The 22,226-nt window shown below is 40.6% G+C and overlaps 2 protein-coding genes across 7 annotated transcripts; one reads left to right on the top strand and one right to left on the bottom strand.

Moving 5' to 3' along the window:
• Positions 1 to 158: 158 nt before the first annotated feature.
• LOC122395003 (ATP-binding cassette sub-family G member 4-like) lies at positions 159 to 6,564 on the top strand. 4 transcript variants are annotated; one of them, XM_043392268.1, is made up of 13 exons: positions 159 to 530; positions 1,444 to 1,449; positions 1,487 to 1,677; positions 3,782 to 4,092; positions 4,345 to 4,518; positions 4,641 to 4,851; positions 4,911 to 5,018; positions 5,082 to 5,203; positions 5,320 to 5,488; positions 5,560 to 5,660; positions 5,738 to 5,893; positions 6,053 to 6,171; positions 6,261 to 6,564. In XM_043392268.1, the coding sequence occupies exons 3-13, from the start codon at positions 1,512 to 1,514 to the stop codon at positions 6,487 to 6,489; spliced, it is 1,866 nt and encodes a 621-aa protein (XP_043248203.1). In that variant the 5' UTR covers positions 159 to 530; positions 1,444 to 1,449; positions 1,487 to 1,511; the 3' UTR covers positions 6,490 to 6,564. The 4 variants fall into 4 exon arrangements, with proteins under 4 accessions (XP_043248203.1, XP_043248204.1, XP_043248202.1 ...); XM_043392269.1 differs by lacking the exon at positions 1,444 to 1,449 and having other exon boundaries at positions 1,485 to 1,677; XM_043392267.1 differs by lacking the exon at positions 1,444 to 1,449 and having other exon boundaries at positions 1,451 to 1,677.
• Positions 6,565 to 6,618: 54 nt separating this feature from the next.
• Positions 6,619 to 22,039, bottom strand: LOC122395002 (ATP-binding cassette sub-family G member 4). 3 transcript variants are annotated; one of them, XM_043392263.1, is made up of 13 exons: positions 21,756 to 22,039; positions 13,105 to 13,417; positions 12,465 to 12,648; positions 11,688 to 11,811; positions 10,873 to 11,018; positions 10,461 to 10,584; positions 9,584 to 9,698; positions 9,332 to 9,460; positions 8,921 to 9,042; positions 8,456 to 8,624; positions 8,091 to 8,347; positions 7,895 to 8,028; positions 6,619 to 7,808 (listed from the first exon to the last, which is right to left on the bottom strand). In XM_043392263.1, exons 2-13 carry the CDS (start codon positions 13,316 to 13,318, stop codon positions 7,589 to 7,591), a joined length of 1,938 nt encoding a protein of 645 aa, XP_043248198.1. In that variant the 5' UTR covers positions 13,319 to 13,417; positions 21,756 to 22,039; the 3' UTR covers positions 6,619 to 7,588. The 3 variants fall into 3 exon arrangements, with proteins under 3 accessions (XP_043248198.1, XP_043248199.1, XP_043248200.1); XM_043392264.1 differs by lacking the exon at positions 21,756 to 22,039 and adding an exon at positions 15,604 to 15,664; XM_043392265.1 differs by lacking the exons at positions 13,105 to 13,417; positions 21,756 to 22,039 and adding an exon at positions 12,795 to 13,055 and having other exon boundaries at positions 6,697 to 7,808.
• Between the last annotated feature and the right edge of the window lie 187 nt (positions 22,040 to 22,226).

Genomic DNA, 22,226 nt, shown 5'->3' with positions numbered 1-22,226 from the left:
AAACCCAAGATATTTTCGGTTTGAAGGCATCTTTTCCAGCGAACGACTTAATCGGAGAATCAAGGTCGCGGACTCGCGAGTGCAGCCGGACGCGAACGAAAAGCGAAAAGGACGGACGGAGGCCTGAACCGGTCGGGCGCGGTGCAGTTAATCGGCAGTCTTCGCGACGAATTCGTCAAAGACGGTTCGGCGGTACGAGCGCGCGCGTCGTCGTTGCACGTGTCACGCATTCGAACAACAAACAATGTCGAGCAAAGTGCAGGGATCGAATCCCCCGGAAAATCACGTTTCGAATCACCTCGCGTGTCGTCGTATTCGCTGACAGATTCACGAGAAAGCGATATTCCCGACAGTCGTGTAAACATGCCTCGTTACTCGACCACGAATACTTTTACGCTCGACGAAATCTTCCGGTAAATAAACGATAGCGAACCGTGGCACGTCCAAAAATTCCTCTTTGTTTACGCGGGATAGTCAGCCAAAGGTCAACAGACAGACGCACAACGGAGATAGATCATTTTTGACACACGGTATATAACGCTTTTTATCTACGCCAGCCGAGAATTTTCTTATCTAATTTTTATCTTCTCACGTTAAATCACGTTTTCCAATGGTTGCTTCCGTTCATATTATCGGTGGTTGCAGAAGTCAGTAAAAATTTAGAAACGTTTGCACTCGTGAAATTACATAAGTGTAATGTATTATTGTTGTCGCTCTGCAGCAGACCACAATTACATCTTTTTCTCTGAAAGAACTCTTCGAAGCGAATAATCGTGCGATTTATCTGCCTTTGAAATATTGAATTTGCTAGATAAGCAACTGGTTGGAGATTAAACTGTGTCAATATTAATATGCAATGTGCCATTCATGTTTCTATGATAATATTTTTCTGTGGTGTTATAAACAAATGATAACCTCGGAACTGCTATTACGTTCTACTATCGATACACATTCCAGTAGACTGCATATGGCGGTAAATTCTATTCCTCTCGAAGGGGGGTGTATTTCGACTTCCGGTTAGTTAGATTTCCCGCGCAAAATAGTCCCGCGTGTCCTCGGGTTACCAATAATAATATTTCAGTTCTGAAACATCGCTGGTGCGCGGTGAAAGTGTCACGTTTCAACGATCTAATCAACTAATCATTCAGTTATTCCATTATTGACCCAATGTAATCTTGAATATCATTACACGGCTCACTTGATAGAATATTGTCATACATTCTACACGGCACGAAAGTAGATATAACGTTGTTATCTAAAAAGAAATGGACGGCATTCGAGATTAGAAATTTATGCAGAGTTGTCTCGCGTAAACGACGAGAAAATTCTCTTGTTCTACTTGCTTTTTACGCCGCCGATTCACAACGCGGCCATCGACTGATAATCTCGCGCGCGAACGCATTTGTACATTGGCTCGTTTATCTAACACGGTTGACGGATCAGTTAACAGTCCGAATCTGGTTGTGGTCGGTTTGATCACTCAGCGGACGGGGAACGCGCACAGCCTCGCGATGGAAACGTACAACGACAGTGTCGATCCAACGATGAGGATAACGGACGAAGGATGCACTATTCAACTGAGGGATGACCAGAACTTTCTAAAACCAGAAACACGACGTATCCCTAAGATGCACATCGAGTTCGACGATCTCTCGTACTCGGTCTGTTGCAACAAAGGCGAGTGGTTTGTATACGTACACACACTGTTACACGCACGTGGAGAAAGTATAATTTACAATCACCGATCGTTACACGCGGCGTTTCGAAGTAAAAAATACGTTCGAGCGTCGCTTATCGGAACCTCGATTATCTGAACGACCGATTAAAACAAACTGTAAACAGTAGTTTCTTTCATTTACGGTTAATCTATTTATTACACGTTTCACAGATAATAGTATGTATATGTTACCGTGAATGACCGAAATTGGAGAATGTCAACTTTCACCGGTGAATGTCAACAGATACCAAATACGTCGGTGAAAGATCGAATATTTCATTACATTGTTGTACATTCGGACCCTCTCCGGTGTGTGTCGACAATCACAGATATGCTCTGGTGGAGGTCCAAAACAGAAGAGTCAAAAAACAAGCGACAGGCTCTCTCCCGCCAAATCCTTTGTTCTGCTCGGAGTCAATCAGCTTTGTCAGTCTTATGCAAGCTTTGATAACGCGAGCAACGTTTCCTTAATTTTTTTTCCGATACCCTAATTTATACTAAATGGATACTGCAGTAAATCGTGATCTTCTTCTAACCCAGACCTAACCCAGTCCTAACCCAGACTTATTCCAGACCTAACCCAGACCTAACCCAAACCTTACCCAGACCTAACCCAGACTTAATTCAGACCTAACCCAGACCTAACCCAGACTTAATTCAGACTTATTCCAGACCTAACCCAAACCTAACCCAAACCTAACCCAGACCTAACCCAGACCTAACCCCCGTTATCAGCGATGAATTGGTCTGGGTTAGGTCTGGAATAAGTCTGAATTAAGTCTGGGTTAGGTCTGAATTAAGTCTGGGTTAGGTCTGGGTTAGGTCTGGGTTAGATCCTTTCCGAAAGAGAGGCGAAAAAGTTACATCACCCTTGTGACGTTTTATAGCGACTGAATTACGGAGAAGAAAATATAAATCTCCAACATGTTCAACACTCACCATTAGTGCATGGTGAATGTCAACATTTACCGGTGTAAGTCAGAAATAAGAGTGTTTAGCAAATATTTCGGACATACACTAAGCGATTATGTGAATGTTGACATTCACCGGTGAAAGTCGACATTCTCCAGATTTCGGTGTTTCACTGTAACATATATACTAAAAAAGTTACGAAATTCCTTACCTGAAACGGTTCTTCCTAGAACTAGAAAAAAATGTGGTATAATAGCACAGACGAGGTATACGAAATAAGAATATTTTTCGGCGGAAAAAAAAATTTTAAATCGTTCTGGAAAAATTATTTTCCCTAGCAGGGGTCGATTACAAACATTTTTGGTGAGGAGACACACCCCCGAAATCCTACGCATTTTCGAGAAAAAAATTCGAGCAGGTGGACAAATTTTTCGACAAAATTAACGAATTCCAAATCGTTCTGGAAAAATTATTTTTAGTCGGAGGGGTCAATTACAAACATTTTTGGTGAATAGACATACCCTCGAATTCCTACGAATTTTCGAGAAAAAAATTCGAGTAGTTGGGCAAATGTTTCGACAAAATTAACGAATTTCAAATCGTTCTGGAAAAATTATTTTTAGTCGGAGGGGTCGATTACAAACATTTTTGGTGAATAGACATATCTTCGAAATCCTACGCATTTTCGAGAAAAAAATTCGAGTAGTTGGGCAAATGTTTCGACAAAATTAACGAATTTCAAATCGTTCTGGAAAAATTATTTTTAGTCGGAGGGGTCGATTACGATCAGTTTTTGTCATTACATGTACCCCCGAAATCGTACGCGTTTTCGAGAAAAAAATTCTTTTCCGAAAGTGTAATGTGAGGTTAGAAATTTTGCCCTGAAATTTCATGCATAAGTTTAACCCCTTCTCGTACTTGGTCCAAACATGAGTATCACGAGCCAGACTCGCGACAAATGACGATCGTGATTGATTTTCATCAGTCTGGTCTGTTTGCCGCGCTTTTTGGACGGATCGAAGGATTTTAATGTTTCAAAATGCGAACAATGCGTATTAATGAGGCTCTAGAGCCCCTAGAAAAATGGGTCGAAGGAATCTATTGACTCGGATACCTCGTCTGTGACGATAACGGAAGTGAATTACTTTGTAGACAAATCGAAAAGGATACTGGAGAGCATCACGGGTTGTTTTCGATCCGGAAGGCTGACAGCGATTATTGGTCCATCCGGTGCTGGAAAGACGACGCTTCTCCGTATCGTGTCCACTATGAAATCGACAAACGTGAAAGGCTCGATCGTCGTGAACGACAGAGAATGCGACAGTGGCGCCTTTCGAAAGCAAACCTGCTTCTTGCCGCAAGAGTTCGCGCTTTTACCATTGCTTACCACCAGAGAGACTCTGTACATTGTCGCGCGATTGAAAGTTCAAGGTGTCCGATCACCGCGAGCTATAAGTTTAATCGTAAGTCGTTAACGAATAATGACCGATATGGTTGTTATCAATTAACGTTAAGCATTAATTAATCGCTTCGCGTTACCTTCTCATCGCCTACGACAATTACACGGCCATCGGGGCTAACAATCGACGTGTAATTGCGGTTTGCATAAGTACTCTCGAGGAAATAAATATATTCAAGGGAAGTGGGATGGCGCTTACGTACAACCGTGCGTCCACGGTAGCCGTGTGAAATAAGCACCGTTTATGATCCAACAGGTGAAGGAAATAGCCGAGAATCTGGGGTTGACGAACTGTTTGAACACGATGGTAGAGAACCTGAGCGGCGGAGAACGGAAAAGGCTGTCGATCGGTATTGAAATGGTTACGAAACCGTGCGTTTTACTGCTCGACGAGCCAACCAGTGGACTCGACAGCACCTCATCGAATCAGGTCTCTCGCAACGATCAATGGGAATTTACCAATACGAAGACGTTATGAAATAATTCGTTCGTTTATCGAATATAATATCACAAGCGTACGACTAACGAGATTGTGTATTTATCTTTGAACAGGTGATCGGTCTGTTGCACAAAATGGCGCGAACCGGTTGCATGGTCGTGTGCGCGGTTCACCAGCCCAGCAGTCGTATGATATCGCAATTCGACGACTTGTTGGTTATCCATAAGGGTAAATCGTTTTACTGCGGTACCTGGGACGACGTGTTGAACACGTTCAACGGCGCGGGCTACGCGTGCCCGCCATTTTACAATATAGCTGAATTCGGTAACTTGCAAAGTACGTTAACGCCTGAACCGGAAGCTGATCGTTTACGTTCCCCGCAGTTCTCGAGGTGGTGACGGCGGAGAGAGGCGGCGATTTGAAGACCCTGCACACACTCAATCGCGACAAGTACCTGGAATGGAAAACGCAGTTCCAAAATCCGAGTATAGGTAATTGCATTCGAATCGAGAGAAACGGATCCAGACGAATGACGCGACATCTGTCTGTTTCAGGAACGGACACGGCGGTTTCGACGAAAGTAGACAGTATTCCGAAGAAGTCGAAGTTGTCGACTATGTGGCAAGAATATAAAATTTTATTTTTCAGAGGAATGATCTGTATTAGACGAGACAATGTTAGTCACCGCATGAACGTTGTTTCTTTTTCTTCTTTTTTTTTAAAGAAAATTTATGCTCTGGTTTTTTATTTTGTATTCCATTTCTGTAGGAGCTGTATTTTATTTGCTTTTAGACTCTAACGAAGCTCAGGCTCGTAGCGCACGTGGTAGTAGCTTTTCTCCTAGGATTAGTGTTTTACCATTGCGGGATCGACGCTAGTAGAGTTCACAGCAATATAGCTTGCATATTTTTCACCTTGTTGTTTTTATATTTCTCGAGTTCCATGCCAGCCGTGCTGATATGTAAGTTGGGAACTTGTTCAAAATTATTACACTCGTGTATTTATTGAAATTAATTTACGCATCGTGTTCAGTTCCCATCGAGGCTGCAGTTTTTCTACGAGAGTACTTGAACAATTGGTACCACTTGAGATCCTATTTCGCCGCTAAAATTATGACCGATTTACCGTTGCAAGTAAGCGCAGTAGAGAATTTGTATAATTTTTAACCAAGATCCAACGGTTGGAAATAGTGTAAATTGCTTGCTTTCAGATTATTTCTCCTTCGATCTTTATCGCCATCGCCTATTACATGACTGGCCAACCGATGGAGTGCGACAGATTGTTCCGTACTTGGTTGATTTGCATTTTAACGACCGTGCTGGGCCAATCATCGGGAATGCTCGTCGGCGTTGCATTCGACGCACATGTAATGAACTATCAGAGTCGCGTAACGAATATTAACTATCCACATTTGCAACCGCGATTGTTGTTTGGCTATTCCTATCGCTCTAGCTTCACTCGTCGACTCAAAACAGCGACCAATTGAATTTAATCAAATAATAACAAAAACCCGTTAACATTTCAGTTGGGAGTATTTCTGATTCCTGCGCTCAACATGCCGATGATTCTGTTTGCCGGGTTTTTCTTAAAATTCAGCGAGATAACGTTCTACCTTCAACCATTTTGCGCCATCAGTTTCTTCAGGCACGTCTACGCTGTGTTTTTACAAAATGAGTATTAAATTTGGGGAAAAAAAAAAATCGAACAAACATGTGTTTTGTATTCTCTTGCAGGTACGCGTTCGAAGGTATTCTACAGGCAATTTACGACGGGGACAGAGAAAGATTGCCGTGTTCTCAAGTCTATTGCCACTTACGCTTTCCAAACAGAATCCTGAAGGAATTGAACATGCCCTCAGTTTCGTATCGCACGACTGTGCTGGGGTTAATTATCTGGATACTCTGTTTGCAAGCGATGACGTACCTGGTACTTAAATGGAAAGCGTATAACGCCAAAAGATGATATTACGTTCCGCGATTAGGTACATTTTAATAATCATAGGAAAAGGAATACTCCGATCTTAAAAACTACTGACCAATTTTGTATATTGCAAAGATATATCAAAATATACTTTTTTACACTTACACTTACGCTTATTGCTTATTTAAATTGTAAAACACTTCGACGAGCTGGAATGAGCCTACGGAAGGGCCTAGTCCTACTATTCACTTCCTCGTGTTTAAGTCACCACCTCAGACGTCTTATTGAACTTATTACTAACTGCTTCGGGAGCCACAACATCCCCAACTACCAGCCAACCGATTCACCTACCATTAACCCTTTGCACTCCTATGTCGAGTATGATTAAACAAGGAGCTCCTTTTCAACATTTTTTCAAGTCCAAACCAAAGAGATATCGTACGCTTGAAAATTACAAGATACAACAACAGTGTAAACAGATATTTTAACAGGTAAATTTCAAATAAAACACTTAAAGGCGCTGATAACTAAAATTGAACTATAATTCGGAGTGCAAAGGGTTAAGTTTCACACTAGTTAACTGACTAGTTAATCCCATTTACGTCTCACTGTGAATACACTTTACTGAACTGTATTTCTGGTCCCATCGGTATAAAAAATGTTAACAAAATAATCGTATAAAAATACCTTACATATGCGGTTAAGGATTGCACGCGAAAATGGAAGAACTTGGGTGTCGACGGTAGTTTAAAATAAAATTAAAAACCCTGTAAACTGGGAAACGATCGTTCCTCCCAATTTGTCTTTTAAACGTTACCGCGTGTAAAAAAAACACGCGCGCCTTGTTAATTGACTTTCGTTGAGCAATTCTTAAATATCACGTTTAACTTCCGAAGATATCGCATCGGAACGATAGCCTTAAAATTACATTTAATTTACACCTCTACGCTGCACTTTCGTTCGTTAACCTTTCACGGTACCATTACTGATTTAATCGCAAGCGATTAATGTCGCTCACTGTACCGGACTCGTTGCACGACTAAAACACTCATCTATCGATATCACGATAAGAAGAAAGGTACTCGAAAACGGTTCGCGGCGTACGCGTTAGATTTGACCAGCGATAACCTCTCCGATCGATCTATCGCATCGAAACGATCTTCCATCTTAGAAGTACGTAAGCGGCACACCGCGTTATAATAAGTATTACAACGAGGGCGACGATGTCGTTCCAGTACTGCTCGGAGTCCATGGCAATGTCGGAGAGGAATTTCGTTGTGTATCTGTAGTGGCAGTACAAGTTATTTTTCTCTTTGCAGGGCAAGACTGGTCGATCGAATCCGTAGATGGCGCTGATGAACCTACGAATCCGTAAACGTCGACATTTATTCGCGCTGGACTCGATTAGAAACTAACATATTTTTTTTTAATCGAAGAACACTATTACCCTTCCAGGCCATATCGTAGGAAACTGACGTATGTGCCCCATTTCAGATAACTCGGTATATCGCGCAACGATACACCGAATCCAGCAAACATCATCAACGGCACTGACAACGTTGGTCCGATGAATGTTCCGTTCTAAAATAAATCGCATTAATGCATCGTTTTGATGACTCCGTTCGAGGCAGAATTATACGTACAACTACATCGAATACTGCTCCGATCATGAGACCAGTTCCTTGACTTACGAAAGACACCAACAAACTGATCGAGAAAAACATTAAGAAACGCGTGATCTCCAACGGTTGCGACGTTATCAAGTATACTATCACGGTGAAAATTAGGCAGCAGAATATTGAAATCGGCAAATCGATCAACGTCAGAGCCGTGTAAAACGCCTTTAAGCTGTACCATCTGTTGAAGTGCTCTTTCAGTAGTATGTTCATCTGCATAGGAACTGGAAAAAGAAACGGGATGCATAATAACGAGTCAAATTACTGTAAAAACCAATGAGAATTGGATCGAAGGACAGAGACGATATCGTAAAAAGTTGTTTTGTACTTACACGTGACTACCGTGAGCATCATCGTGGTCATCATGTGATGTATAAGAATAGAGAAGAGGAGATTGTAGTTATCTAGAACTCTGGCACCGTCCATACCGGTCTGAAGGAATACCGAGCCAAGCATGAAACCGACAGACACGTTAACTAGGATTCGCAAGTGTGTTAAAGTCTGGAACAACGAAAGCTCGATGAGAGAACAAACTGTAGGCTACGATCCTGTAAATTTGTTCGTATCTTTACTATTTATGTTGCGAGTAAAGAGATTGCGTAAGAGACAGATGTGTAAGAATAACAATACGTGCAAGTAAATATCAGAAGGCGTGGTGTAGCAAGGTGGTCTGGTCAGCAGCCTCCGTTACAGAAATAAGTACAGATACGAATTGTAACGAAAGCAACACCGGTTACCGACCGGACCACCGTGGTACGGGGGCGGTACAAACGACGACAAGAAGTTGCTTAACCTACCGTATCACGTTTGCACATCAGAAAGCCCCTCGCCATCAAGACTCTGATCTGATGCGTCAATGAAGTCGCTTGCAGGCTACTCTTACCGTCCGCGTCGATGATCTTTTTGAGAGGATGCAACGCTTCAGAATTGAAAATAAAAACAGCATCAATTCCATGTACATGCAACCGGGGATTCTAGTACGACAGTGCGTGCAGATGTTACCAACATAACATGCCGAAAGTAATTAACCCCCCCGGTACTACGGTAGTCGAAAAATTCACTATCGAGCCCCGGGGTCGGGGCAAACTTTACATCACGATTTCTAAACCGGGGTACGGAGGGGTTAAGGAAAAATCATTAGCACCGATGCCACGGAAAATTACAACATTTCTTGCCAAACAAAAAAAAAAAAAATTACACAGCCGTACCTCTCAAGCCTTTAGCGTCCAACAGTGCGTCCGAATTTTCGAACCACTGCAAGCTCTTGCCATTCTGCGAGCCGGATATCAGCAACGATATTTTGTCGTCTCCGTATTCACCGCAGGCCAACTCGATCACTGTAAAACAAATCATTTTTTTAATTGGAAATAATTTCAATTAAATTATTAACAATAATTTACCTCTATTTTGGTTTCAATTAATATATTAAATTACGTTCGAAGATATTTAATTGCACGTACCGTAATCGGCTGGATTGTGGTACATAGGGCAGGGCAATTTGACATTCTCTAAGAAAGGTATCACTTGACTGGTTGCACCGTGGAACAAGCACTCCCCTTTCGACAACACGTACACCTATCATTACGAAAACCAAAGAGTCGTTTAAGCAGGTATTTTACAGGTAGTAAATTTTGTATGGGAACTTGTTGGACATGCTATTCATTCGCAATATACATTAATCATTATTGTATCACGCGTGTGAAATTATAAATACATATGTATGCGCGTGGAATGGACGATGAATATGCAACGTATCGATTAAGTATATTAATTACACAACTTTCTTTTTTTCCTAGAATCATTGGTTACGTAACAGGGATACCGAAGACACGGAATTATTATTTTCGCGTGGCTGTATTTATAAGAGACGTTGAGTGGTATTTTAAATAACGCTGTGCCAAAAATGGCCGGATCTTCCGCGGAATATTTGCGTGCACAACGCTGCGGACGAATTAAAAAAAATTGACAGGGACTCGAGAACTGGTTTTCGACAAACTGCTAAGGTTAAAAGGAGGATAAATTCTTTTATGATTCATCGTTATTTGTAAGCGTACTGTATCTCCTGAAATTTTATACGCACCGTTTGCAACATTTAACTCGCGGCTGTAATTACGGTCTATGATCTATGATCCGTCGCCCCGATAGATTTCATTAAAATCGTTAAAAACCAGACCCGCGACTTCTCTCGTTAGATCTCCATAGCGGGCAAACAAAAACAAGTAAAATGGAAATCGTCGTCGCGGTTCGTGATTCAGCGGAAACAACAAAACGAGTTATGTAAATCGCACTATGGTGTCCGAGTCAAGGACATTTCTCTGTGCAGATGTTATCCGTTACCAGATCGAAAAGCTGGAAAAGGGACGCGCTGGGCTGATGGATCGTGCAAATGATCGTCCGTCCTTGTCGCGCCAGCAGCTTCAGTAGATTCACCACTTGCATGCAAGACGAACTGTCCAGACCACTGAAAGAAACGTGCACGCGATTACTATCACCATAAATAATTTATGCAACGGTACAAGGGCCATTTTCGCGTTCTTATTATATTAAATTGACCATGAAACTTAAAGCATGAGCAAACGAGGTCCTGAACCTGCATTTTTCAAGCTATAATCGACATAAGCTGTACTCGAGACACCGGTGTGTTTCGTAACGCCTCGAATCGACCATTTTTTTTTTATTCAACCCTTCCTGGAACAAGATCAACGGTCCCTGTTGCTGAGTGTCTACCTTCTCCGGGAATTACGCTTACGTCGTTGGCTCGTCGAGGAACATAACAGTCGGGTTGTTAACCAGCTCCAAAGCGATGGACAGCCTCTTTTTCTGACCCCCGCTCAATCTTCCTGCTCGCGTGTTCATGTGCTCGGACAGGCCCAAAGTGGTAAGGATCTCCACGATCTGGAACATTCGAGTTTTCTCCTTTCACCGAGACTCAGCAAACCAGTAACCTAATTCGGTTATAAAATTCCAGGAAGCAAAGTGCCAGAGACCTGGCACGCGAAACCGTGAATAAGACCTGTGGCGTTGCTTAGACGACTGGGATTTTGGGAAGTCGTTAGAGGAGTGTATATATAGCAACCGAGGGGTTGGTCGAGCACTTGTGAGAGCGCGAGCCCTCTGGTGGCGAGCATGGGAAGCAACGCCACAGATCAAAGATAGACTAAGGGGATTAATATTCGATCATCTTCCATTATCCTTTGAATAATCGTTGCAAAGTTTCGACGAACGTTTTCGAAGCTATTCGAGTGGGTCGATTTAAATGGGTCACTCGTTATATGTTTACTCCGACATGGGTGTTTGTTTGTTTTTTTTTAATTATATCAGCTATTCTGGAACCAATTAGTATATAAGTTAGAAGCGTGATTGTATTATCGTTGATTTCGTTCAACCTCTTTGCACAGTCGATAAATGCCAAGTATTAGCAAACATTGTGTTAGCTTCGTTGCTTCAACGGCGTTTATCTTATCGAGCTTTCCGAGGAGCGTACATAATTTACACGGCGCGATTGGCGAACGATACAATTCAAAATATTTGATAATCGACCCCAACAACGAGCCATAAACTCACTATCGTTTCCTTCTCGTGATGCGGGATCTTCGTTGGGAGCTTGAGGTCAGCGGCCACTCTCATGCTCTCGATGACCGTCAACAATGGCTCCAAGCGATCGTCCTGAGTGATGTACGCGCTGCATCTGTGACGATCGTAAACCATAGAAACGATAAATAAAATTAACCCCGTACGCAGAGTCGAACGACAAGTCGTTAAATAAATTTTAATCATAATATAACAGATCCTCGTGTCCGTCGAGCCTTTTTTCTCATATCAATCGATCAACATTTGGTTAGTAACGTTCTCTTACAGTGAATTATGCGGCGAAGCTATTCTTTATTTAACGACTTTATTCGCTGTGTTAAAAGACCAAATGAAAATATACGTACTAGAACATTGCATTGGATAGAAGCAAGGTGGAAGGGCGTGGTTGAACAAATAAGGCTGTTTTAGTACTTAATCCAACTTAATCCATAACTTATAAACTAACTTGAACAGAGAATGAAGGATAGGATGCTGCTATGCAGAAAAATACAAAAATGTAGTGTTGTGAGATACTGATAAAAATAAAGCAATGAATTGCACGTTTCAGAGGGAGACAAATAAAATAATAAATAGACACACAGAAAGATTTAGACAGAACCTGCTGATTGGATCGATCATTGGTAAGCGAAGACATGTCGGAGAGGCGTGAATTGAACAGATAAACAAGAGACTTTATAAGGTAGGGATCTTGCGAACGAGACAGCAGGCGCGTCCAAATCCCCCTAAGAGATTTTAGGAAACGAAGCTCACTTTCGAAAAGAATTCATCTGTCGAGCACGTCCATTGATGTAGACGTTACCATTCACGCCGGTTATCCTGTATCCCGACAGTACGTTCAACAATGTCGACTTCCCCGCTCCAGATGGTCCCATAAGCGCGATCAAGTGTTTCGCCGGAAGCCTTCCGCTGATCCCGTGCAGTATCTCTTTCTGGCCTGCAAGCACGAACAATTACAATTGGTACACCAGTAGCAGTTTCATTGATTCGGTGTGATGCATGGCATTGATTCAACGTAATCGAATCGAAATCAATTGACCCGTTTAACCGAATCATCGAGAGAGATTTGTACAAGAAACGTACTACTCGAAGCTGTAAAGACGACGAGCACGACGCGATTAGGTAGATACTAATCGGCCAATAGCGTGAAATAGCGTGAATTCCTCAGCCTCGTCTTCCTTCTAGCTCTGAATAGTATATGCATTACGGTATTCGCGCATCGCTGCCTCCAGCGAGTTCACCGCGCGTCTCGTTCGCCCCATCTCGTTCCATCTAATGGGAAAAACCACGACTACCGGCTATCGGGTCGGTCAACAGGTGGAGGGGAGGGGGGGGAAACGTGCAGCAGGCCGTGAACTCGAACGTGGCGCTCCCTCGTTTTGACTCGACTGACCTTTCCTGCAGCCAAGCGACACCGTGTACGTGATGTTTTCGAACATGATGTCGACCGTGTGCGCCGTGTCGGTTTCCATAAACCGTGCCGTCGCGCCTTTCGTTTGTTTATCCTCCGGCTTATCCTTAATCGGTTCCTTTCCCATGGCGTATACCGGCGAGCCGGCCGCGTTCATTTCCTGGCCGTTGCTCGCCTCGTAAATCAATACCTCCATGGCGGTGCGTCGGACTTCGCGTCAGATGTAGGTATCGATGCTCTCGAACACGCTCTACCGCCGCGATCAGTTCAACATAGGCGAGCCCTGAACGCACAACTGCAACAAGAGGGAACAAAAGCGGCATCGTTAAAGGGGGACCCTCGACTCTTGAGTGTTTAAGTTTAATGTGCCTGTTAACGGGCCAGCCACGGGGGGACGAAAACGTCGAGCAACAAACATACAAGACAAACAACCGTTTTTAATTCGTTTTATCGTGTATAAAATTTCGTAATAAAAATATAAACGTGAAATCCCCCTTAAACCTCGAGAGGAGTACAAACAAGTTGAATTTATCGTTTATCGGTTATTATACATTATCAATTTTTATATCAAACGAACGACCTACAATATCGGGATAAGTTGCTGTATTATCGGCCACACGTTCGATTAGATAAAATGTCACACATAATTTCTCGACCACGGTCAGACTGATCTCATCTTGCCGATCGATCGATAATTATGAATATGGGTGAAATAATTCCAAAAATTTTTTATTTTTTATACGAAAGGGCCCGGATTCGACGACATTTGTACATTTCAGGCGCGTGAATAGCAGCCAATGCCATGCGACGACGAGAACGCTATGTCTAGCGATTAGCAACACCTTGAATTACTATCGAGGATTACCTGATGAATCACCTAACAGTGACTCGCATTTATTTCACGCGATACATTGTTTTTTCGAATAATTTCAAGAATTACGAAAGGGTATGTGTGATCGATCGAAGAGGTTAGGTCTGAGTTGGTCCAAATACGAACGAAACGAAGGAAAAATCGATCGAGAAATACTGCAATCTAATCTGACTGAAACTGTGACAAAAAGTCGCGTTCTGTCAACGCTGGTTCGAGTTAAATCTAGAGCACCAGATCCCAGTCGGTTCCGAGTCTCTTTCGAAACACACTCTGGCGGTCAGCATTTGAAATTTCCTCGTGCCAACAAAAACAACGGAAACAAGTTTTCAATTTTTCTTACGAAACTTTCGAAAGTACCGATTCATTCACCACTGGCATCGGAAGTCGTTATCGTCGTTGTCCCGGTTCAGAAAATCACGTTTCGCGATGAAAAGTTTGAGCTAGTTTACAGCGAACGGTTTGATACGCGTATCAAGTACAGCGGAACCTTGATTATCCGAACAAATTGTGTCACACGCTGTTCAGATAATCGAGTGACTCCGTTTTCTCGCGAAAGATCGTTTCTTCCGAAATATAACGTTTCCCAACGAGAGCGTGAAATGAAAATTGCAAAAGATAATCCTCGCGCTCGTCGTTTTATTTGTTTAAACGACCAACCATCATTGCGTTTAACGGAGTGAACGCGATAAATCCAATCTTCGATTACTCTAGCACATAAATCAAGCTGTATCTCGTCAACAACAGGAACAAAGTTTGCTTTGCTTGTGGTTTCTCGGAATAAACAAAAAACTTAACACGGTTCCGCGAGACAAAGTCTAATGGTGTCGAGTGGTAAAATAATTCGAAGACAAAATATCCGTGTACGACACAATCGTTCTAAAGAATCGGTTGATTCGCCGTATTATCGTTGTTTGTAGAGATAAGCATTGCATGCACGTGTATCTCAAAAAGCGAATTGAAAATTCGAAAATTTGTCGATATCGAGTAACAGTGAAAACGGTACGTAAAAACGATAACCGTACGCTAGATTCACGGACACTGATTGCACAAATATTTTTTTATCGGGTTTTCGATAGCGACGTTACAAGAAGGTCGTTAAATATTGAAAGAAATCAATTACAACGGTGTTGGTAACTCGTAAAAAGCTACGAATAAATTATGGAAATCGCGGGAAACGATTAACATATTTGCCAAAACATTTTATTTCATTCCAAAATGAAATCATTCTTGGAAGAGATTGGTTAGTCAGTCGAGGAGCGTATACATATATAGAAACGGAAGGTGGAAACGCTTGCGAGAGGAACGATCCCTCTGGTGGCGAGTACGGGAAGCGATGGTGCCCCATACCGTGCTTGCAGGACAAACGTGAATTTAATATTTTTTAAAATATTACGATTGAAGAGGAAATCGTTACGTGGAAATCGAACCGCCAAAAATCCGACGAAAGCTCTTTCTCGATTCGCGATTAGATTAGATTGACGTACCGACGATCGAGAAATACAAAGGTTACTGTACTTGGAAATTTCTGCTCGCCTTTCATCGAATCATTCATGCAAGGATTACGACACGCGAGCAAAAGAAAGAACACCGGAGACATACCGAAAGCTCACCTTCATTACCATAACTGGATATGTGATTGGTGTGTCAACAGCGAGTCCGAAGATACCGAAAGAAACATATCCCCGGCACCGTTAGCCTTTCTTTATTGCAGTGACTTTGCGGAAACTGACCAGAAGCGTGACCGCGACGTCCGCAACGAGATTTTAATAAAGCTATAAAAATCGTAACTTTAATTTATAAATATCAAATATTTCTAACGCTTTGTTGTAACTTGTCAATTTGATAGCGGACGACTACTTGAGAAGGTGAAATTAATACGCCCTCGCAAGAATTTAAAGTTAGGTGCAAATTCGATCGAAATATTATTTCTGTTCTTCTTAAACAATAACATGGAATTCGATTATTGCACGAATGGATATCAATGCGTAACATTAATACGGAATTGAAATCTAAAAATTGAGTGAGCCATGGTACAAAGTCCTTATTATCTTGTTCACTTAAAAATCAATTAACCCTATGACCCATATGTTGGAAGTCATTGCTCGCAGAATCCAATTATCTGGTATTTGATTATTTGTAAATACGAACGTATATCGCTTAATATACGTATACGGATACACTGATTTCATTATTCAATAAATCCAATTAAAATACCTACCAAACATTAGCGAATTTTCCTGTACCTTTTACTATTTATTTATTAATAGTTTAATTCGATTTTTTTGGTTAGAAATAATATTTCTTTCTCGATTTTCGTGTTCTTGAACTTATCGGGCCAGCAGTACCAGCGACAATGTCAACAAAAAGCACTTTGTACTGGTAAATAACCGATGTCAAATGACTATCCACGGTCGCAATAACAAAATACGAGATGGTACAAATATTTATAACACGGGTTGAAAATAAAGCACAGTTGGTAATCACGTTACGCAATTCTCAACGTGTATACGGAAGTTTAACGCGAGAAAAATTTAATTTATGAAATGTCAATCGTGTTTGTTTCGTCCTGAAACCGTTTTGCATTTTCTGAAGGCGCACAAAACGTATTTACATACCGGAAAGAAACAGTTTTATTCCTATTAAACACCTATTAAATATTATTCGAATACAACTCTGTAGTTCGATTAAACCTGTATTGTTGATTTAATTGTACATGCACAAATTGTTGGAAACATGATCTTGCTTCTATTCCTTTGACAAATCACTCAATATATTTAACAAAAAAAAGCATCAAATGTATTCATCCGCTCTACAAACATTACATCACCGGTGCACGATTATCGCGTTACAAAATTATTCAAACGGTATTAAAAGAAAAATAATATACAAGATAGGACCAATTAGAGCGTTGAAAAAATAGTCAGACAGTATTAATAAATATCAATGAGTTAAACTAATGTCTTCGACTAAAGTGATATTAATGTGTCGATATTATTACTAATTTAAATATCACTTCCACCGCTATGTCTGGCAATCAAGTTTTTTGTTCCGCGGCTACCAATCATTTACAACGTTTTTTTTGTTTATGACAACGCAGAAATTTATGAACGACGTAGCACATTAATAGTGCCCGTTAAAATTCGAAAAAAATACAGATCCTAACGACGTAATTTGAAATATAAAAAGACGAACTACTTTTTCATACGCGAAGCATTTAAGAATTTAAATTTTTAATTCGAATTTCCTCGATTTGATTGCGACAAGACTCTTGGAAAAAATTTTTATGGGGGACTCTAGGGGCCAAAATAAGAAAATCAAGGATACTAATTTGTTAATTGAGGCTTCATTAAAAAGTTATTAACGTTCAAAGTTTCACAAGTACTGAATTTTTTTCTCGAAAATGCGCAGGATTTCGGGGGTATGTGTAACGACCAAAAATGATTGTAATTGACCCCCGCAACTGAAAATAATTTTTTTAAAATGATTTGAAATATTTTTTTTCCGTCGAAAAATTTCACAACTTCTCGAATTTTTTTCCCGAAAATGCGCAAGATTTCGGGGGTATGTCTATCCACCAAAAATGATTATAATTGACCCCCGCAACGGAAAATAATTTTTTCAAAACGATTCGAAATTTTCTTTTTCCCATTGAAAAATTTCACACCTCGAATTTTTTTCTAGAAAGTGGCTAGGATTTCGAGGGTATGTCTAATAATCAAAAATTATTGTAATTGACCCCCGCAACTGAAAATAATTTTTTTAGCACGATTTCAAATTTTTTAATTTTGTCGAAAAATTTCACACCTTCTCGAATTTTTTTCTTGAACGTGGCTAGGATTTCGAGGGTATGTCTAATGACCGAAAATTATTGTAATTGACCCCCGCAACCGAAAATAATTTTTCCAGAACGATTCGAAATTTTTTTTTCGTCGCCTAATTACATTTTCCGTGAAGAATTTTTTTCTCGAAAGTACGTAGGATTTCGGGGATAATTGTAATGACCAAAAATGATTGTAATTGACTTACGCAACCGAAAATAATTTTTCCAGAACGATTCGAAATTTTCTTTTTCCCGTCGAAAAATTTCACACCTTCTCGAATTTTTTTCTAGAAACTGGGTAGGAATTCGGGGGTATGTCTGTTCACCAAAAATGATTGCAATGCCCTTTCGCAACCGAAAATAATTTTTCCAGAACGATTTGAAATTTTTTAATTTGATCGTTAATAACTTTTTAACGAAGCCTCAAACGAAACATTGATACGTTTGATTTTCGTCTTATTTCGGCCTCTACGGTCTCCCATTAAAATTTTTCTGATTGTTCGCTGAACACCCTGTATAGTTTACCGGAATGAACAATGCGAACGCGACAACGTTAAGAAGACATCGACGACATTGAAACGGTTGATCGTCGAGCACACTTCCTCAAAGAGAACAAAGTGGCCTATCTCCGGCGACGATAAGCGTAATCTTGTTTATGGAGTTAAACGACGATCATTGTTTTCAGAGAGCAGTCAAACTCTATTTACAGTGAGCAACATTAATATTCGGACACTTGACAATTCGCACTTAATCATTTTACAATCTTGTCTACGTTGAAGGATAAAATAATATACGTATATACAGGGTATTTCGTTTGAAAACATTAAAATCCAAGTATCTCGGGAATAACACATTTTTTGTTAAAAAAAATTAATGTTAAATACTGTTCGACTTGTTAAATCCTGATAAGGTTACACCAAGTATAACTTCGTGTTTTTTAACGAGAGCCTATTATTTTGTTACGAAACGGATACAAGTATCCGATGCAATGCAAATGCGAACGGTGATATTGTCAACAACGAATTAAACGACGATCGAATAAAGATCGACTTGTTCCCGTGAAAAAAAAAATTCGTCGATCGGTTTCGATCGGTCTGTTTGGACGTAAATAGTTCGTGATTCACGAAGAGACCGGTCGAAGTACAACCGGCGAATCTTATCGCGCGCAGTGAATCAACAATGAAAGTCCAACAAAGATCATCGAAGATCCAAGCTTCTGTTGTTTCGAGAGGGAACGCTAATAAACTCAAGTTCAACGTTTGCTATTTCCGACATGACGCTTATAAATCATAATTAATTCGCGCCGAACAATCTACTATACTTGTCAAGTTAACAGAAACGAAGATATCACGACACATAACGACATAACCTAATAAGACTAGTTTAATTCGTTAAAGATTCTCCCTATTCGAAAAATCGTACATTAGCTTCTAAAATGCACTCGATACCGATTACGTTTCCATGGAGTAGAATAATCCGTGTCACGGACGACAACTTGATCCATTGTACGTTTCTCGCGTTTAAAAATATTTAAACTGTGACCAATTCGTAAAATAAAACTGTCTCTTCTCGCGACAAATGTAGCTAACACATCGAAAGTGATGAATTAATACTCTCTCGGTTACGTAATACGCGAGGGTAAACAAATTCGAACCGTAAAGCTAACCTTTAAAGGTTATGTCCGTCGTTTCGAAGGTTGCGGGGAAAAAAAACTGTTCGTTTCGATTAAACGAAGTATAAACGATGTATAACGTAACAGTTGGTCGGTATAGAAATTCTTCTTTTCATTAAATAGGTAATTTGAAACCTTTTCAAACCATGGGGTTAGATACGAAAAGTTAACGCGACAGTCGACGCGCAATGTGCAATGAAAGTCGTCGAATTATCTCCGGTGACGGGTTCTTACGGCGTCGTGTTATTCTCGAGAACAATGGGCTCTTTTGCAAGGTACATTCAGAACGATCGAACAGACCCGGATAAGTGGAGGTGGTACACCCGGCAATTGACTTTTACACCGTTACTTACTTTAATAACAGAGACACACTTTATTATGTAAGCGACGTAAATGTTACACGTAATATCTAACATGCGTCCGTGTACCTCTGCCCAACTGGTCTCTCACCATTATTATAATAAACGATCAGCGTTATTCGACCACCTGCCATTGGTTTCATAAATATTTATTTCGTCAACGATACGCGTGTGTTATCGTGCAAATAAATCCGACGCAAGTTCATTGCTGTGTAAATACCAAAGACTGTACTTAAATGTCTCGTTAATAAACAAAAGATCAGTTTCGAACATATATGTACCGATTAAACAATTGGATCGATTTATTTTAAGTTTCTCGATAAACGACTATCGAATAGGAAATATTCTCGCAAGCAGTTTCACAATTACGAGTGCAGATTTTTCAGTGCCCATTTAGATTATATTATCGCGACCGCGATAACGCGTAAAGTTTAATCGGTCGTTTCATGCAAATTCGTTGAAATCTCGATCGATATTCTTTCTCGACGTTACGTTCGTCGTTTCCAATCGCTGTACTTTTGAGAATGATATCGGAACGAACGAAAGTATGTCACATAAAAGCTAAAATAAATACAAATTCTATTTCAGGAAACTATCTATACGCTTTTAAACGATTTATGTCGCGCGTCCGTCGTTTGAAAAAGACGGACATAACCTAACATTATCGCTGAATAGGGCAACGTTCATAACCACGCTAATTCTCGTAAAATCTGTAATATAAAATGTCTCGAGTTTCCCAACATGCATTATAACGTGCAAAATTATTCGGAAAGGTTTAAAGTCGATCCCTGCAAACCGGATGTAGTCCCATTTGTTTGAAATTCCAAACGATCGCTGGTTTCCTTAAATGGTGTTAGGAAGTAGAACGGATCTCGAGATCCTTTATACATTAGTTCGAACACATAACGTATGGTTTGAATTATGTATTTAGAGAGTTAATAAAGAGTTAGAAATTTCTGATAATTTTGAATAATTTAAAACGCCTTGAAATGTTCTATATATGTTTTAGAAAGCTCAAATTGCGAATTTACTTTCCACTTTTACAGTACGCTTATTACAACTTTCGACATTTTAATGTAAGTGTATACACACTTATAAGGTCCCGAAATCCTCTAAAATTTTAAATAGAATCAATCGTTTTTGCAATCAAATATTCAAAACGATTCGAAAGCACGATGAAATCACAGGAAAGTTTGAAAGAGGAGAAACTGAATATCTATCATTATGTAAGGACATTCAACCTTTAACTTCCATGCATTTCGTTAAAGTAACAGTTTCATAATAGTTACGATGTAATCGACGATAGAGAAATATTAAACGATTTCAATTAAATCTGTTTCTGCATCAAACAAAAAATTAATTTGCAATTTTTTAGGAAGCAATTGCAAATTCTTATGAAACACTTGGGATTTTTCTCGACAACTTTGAAATCCCGAAAAATTACCCGCGTCGAATAAATTCTATTTTTTTCCTCAAATTGACGTGCTTTGTCATGCTATATTTTTGCACGAACGTTTACTCAAAATTATCTAGCCGGTGTTAAAAAGTGTTCTTTCAATTATATACAAGTACAAAATTCACAGGGTAAACATATTTTAACTATTCGACAAACATCTTTTCTAGAACCCCTTTTTTCGTTATTTCTTCTTTGATCAACTCATCCGCGGTTCAGGGTCTTCGTTGCTTTAATTGGTATTAAAAAACAGTTCAAAAACGTCTACCACGCGATGACAAAACCATTATCTAAATTACCGTTTCACGTTTAATTGATTATCGAAGTAGAAATACTGTTCGAAAGCACACGCGCCGCACGCGACAAAGGTTCCCCGAATATTTTCGTCGACACGTGTCTGTGATGCAACCGTTCTCTTTTTTGCTTGGATAAAATTATGCATAACGATTCGTGCTTACCGTTACCAGCGAGGGGGTTGATAAAGCCACGGAGATACCTTTCTGCACGGTTCGTGCTGTCCAACGAAGAGATCTCGATTCACCGGGTCTCTTTCACTGTATCGTCACAACGTTGTCGTGCGCGCGCATTCAAACGGCCGGCGACGTTCTCGAACGCGAATTTACTGGCACGAAAACGCGGGCGAAAGTGTCACGAGCATGACAGCTCCCGGTTGTAAATTCGCGACGATGCTGCGGAACGCGTTCTATGCACGGATGAAACGGACTTCTGGTCCTTCCGACAACCGCCGTTCGAACACTGCATTTTACCACGCGCGTTCTCCCTTTTCTGCCTCCCTCTATCGTACCTACGCTCCCCCTCGCTGCTCGGCCGCTGATTGGGGAACATCGCATCCCCTCCCTTTCTTATTCCGTTCCATCGGACGATTTCTCGATCCGCGTATCTCGTATTATACGATGCTCAGATTTTCC

The sequence above is a fragment of the Colletes gigas genome, unplaced genomic scaffold, assembly GCF_013123115.1.
Source record: "Colletes gigas isolate AHSC1104 unplaced genomic scaffold, ASM1312311v1 Colletes_gigas_Sc00005, whole genome shotgun sequence".
In the NCBI taxonomy this organism is placed as follows: Eukaryota; Metazoa; Arthropoda; class Insecta; order Hymenoptera; family Colletidae; genus Colletes; species Colletes gigas.
The sequence above is the reverse complement of the archived record's forward strand: the minus strand, read 5'-3'. Positions and strand labels throughout refer to the sequence as shown.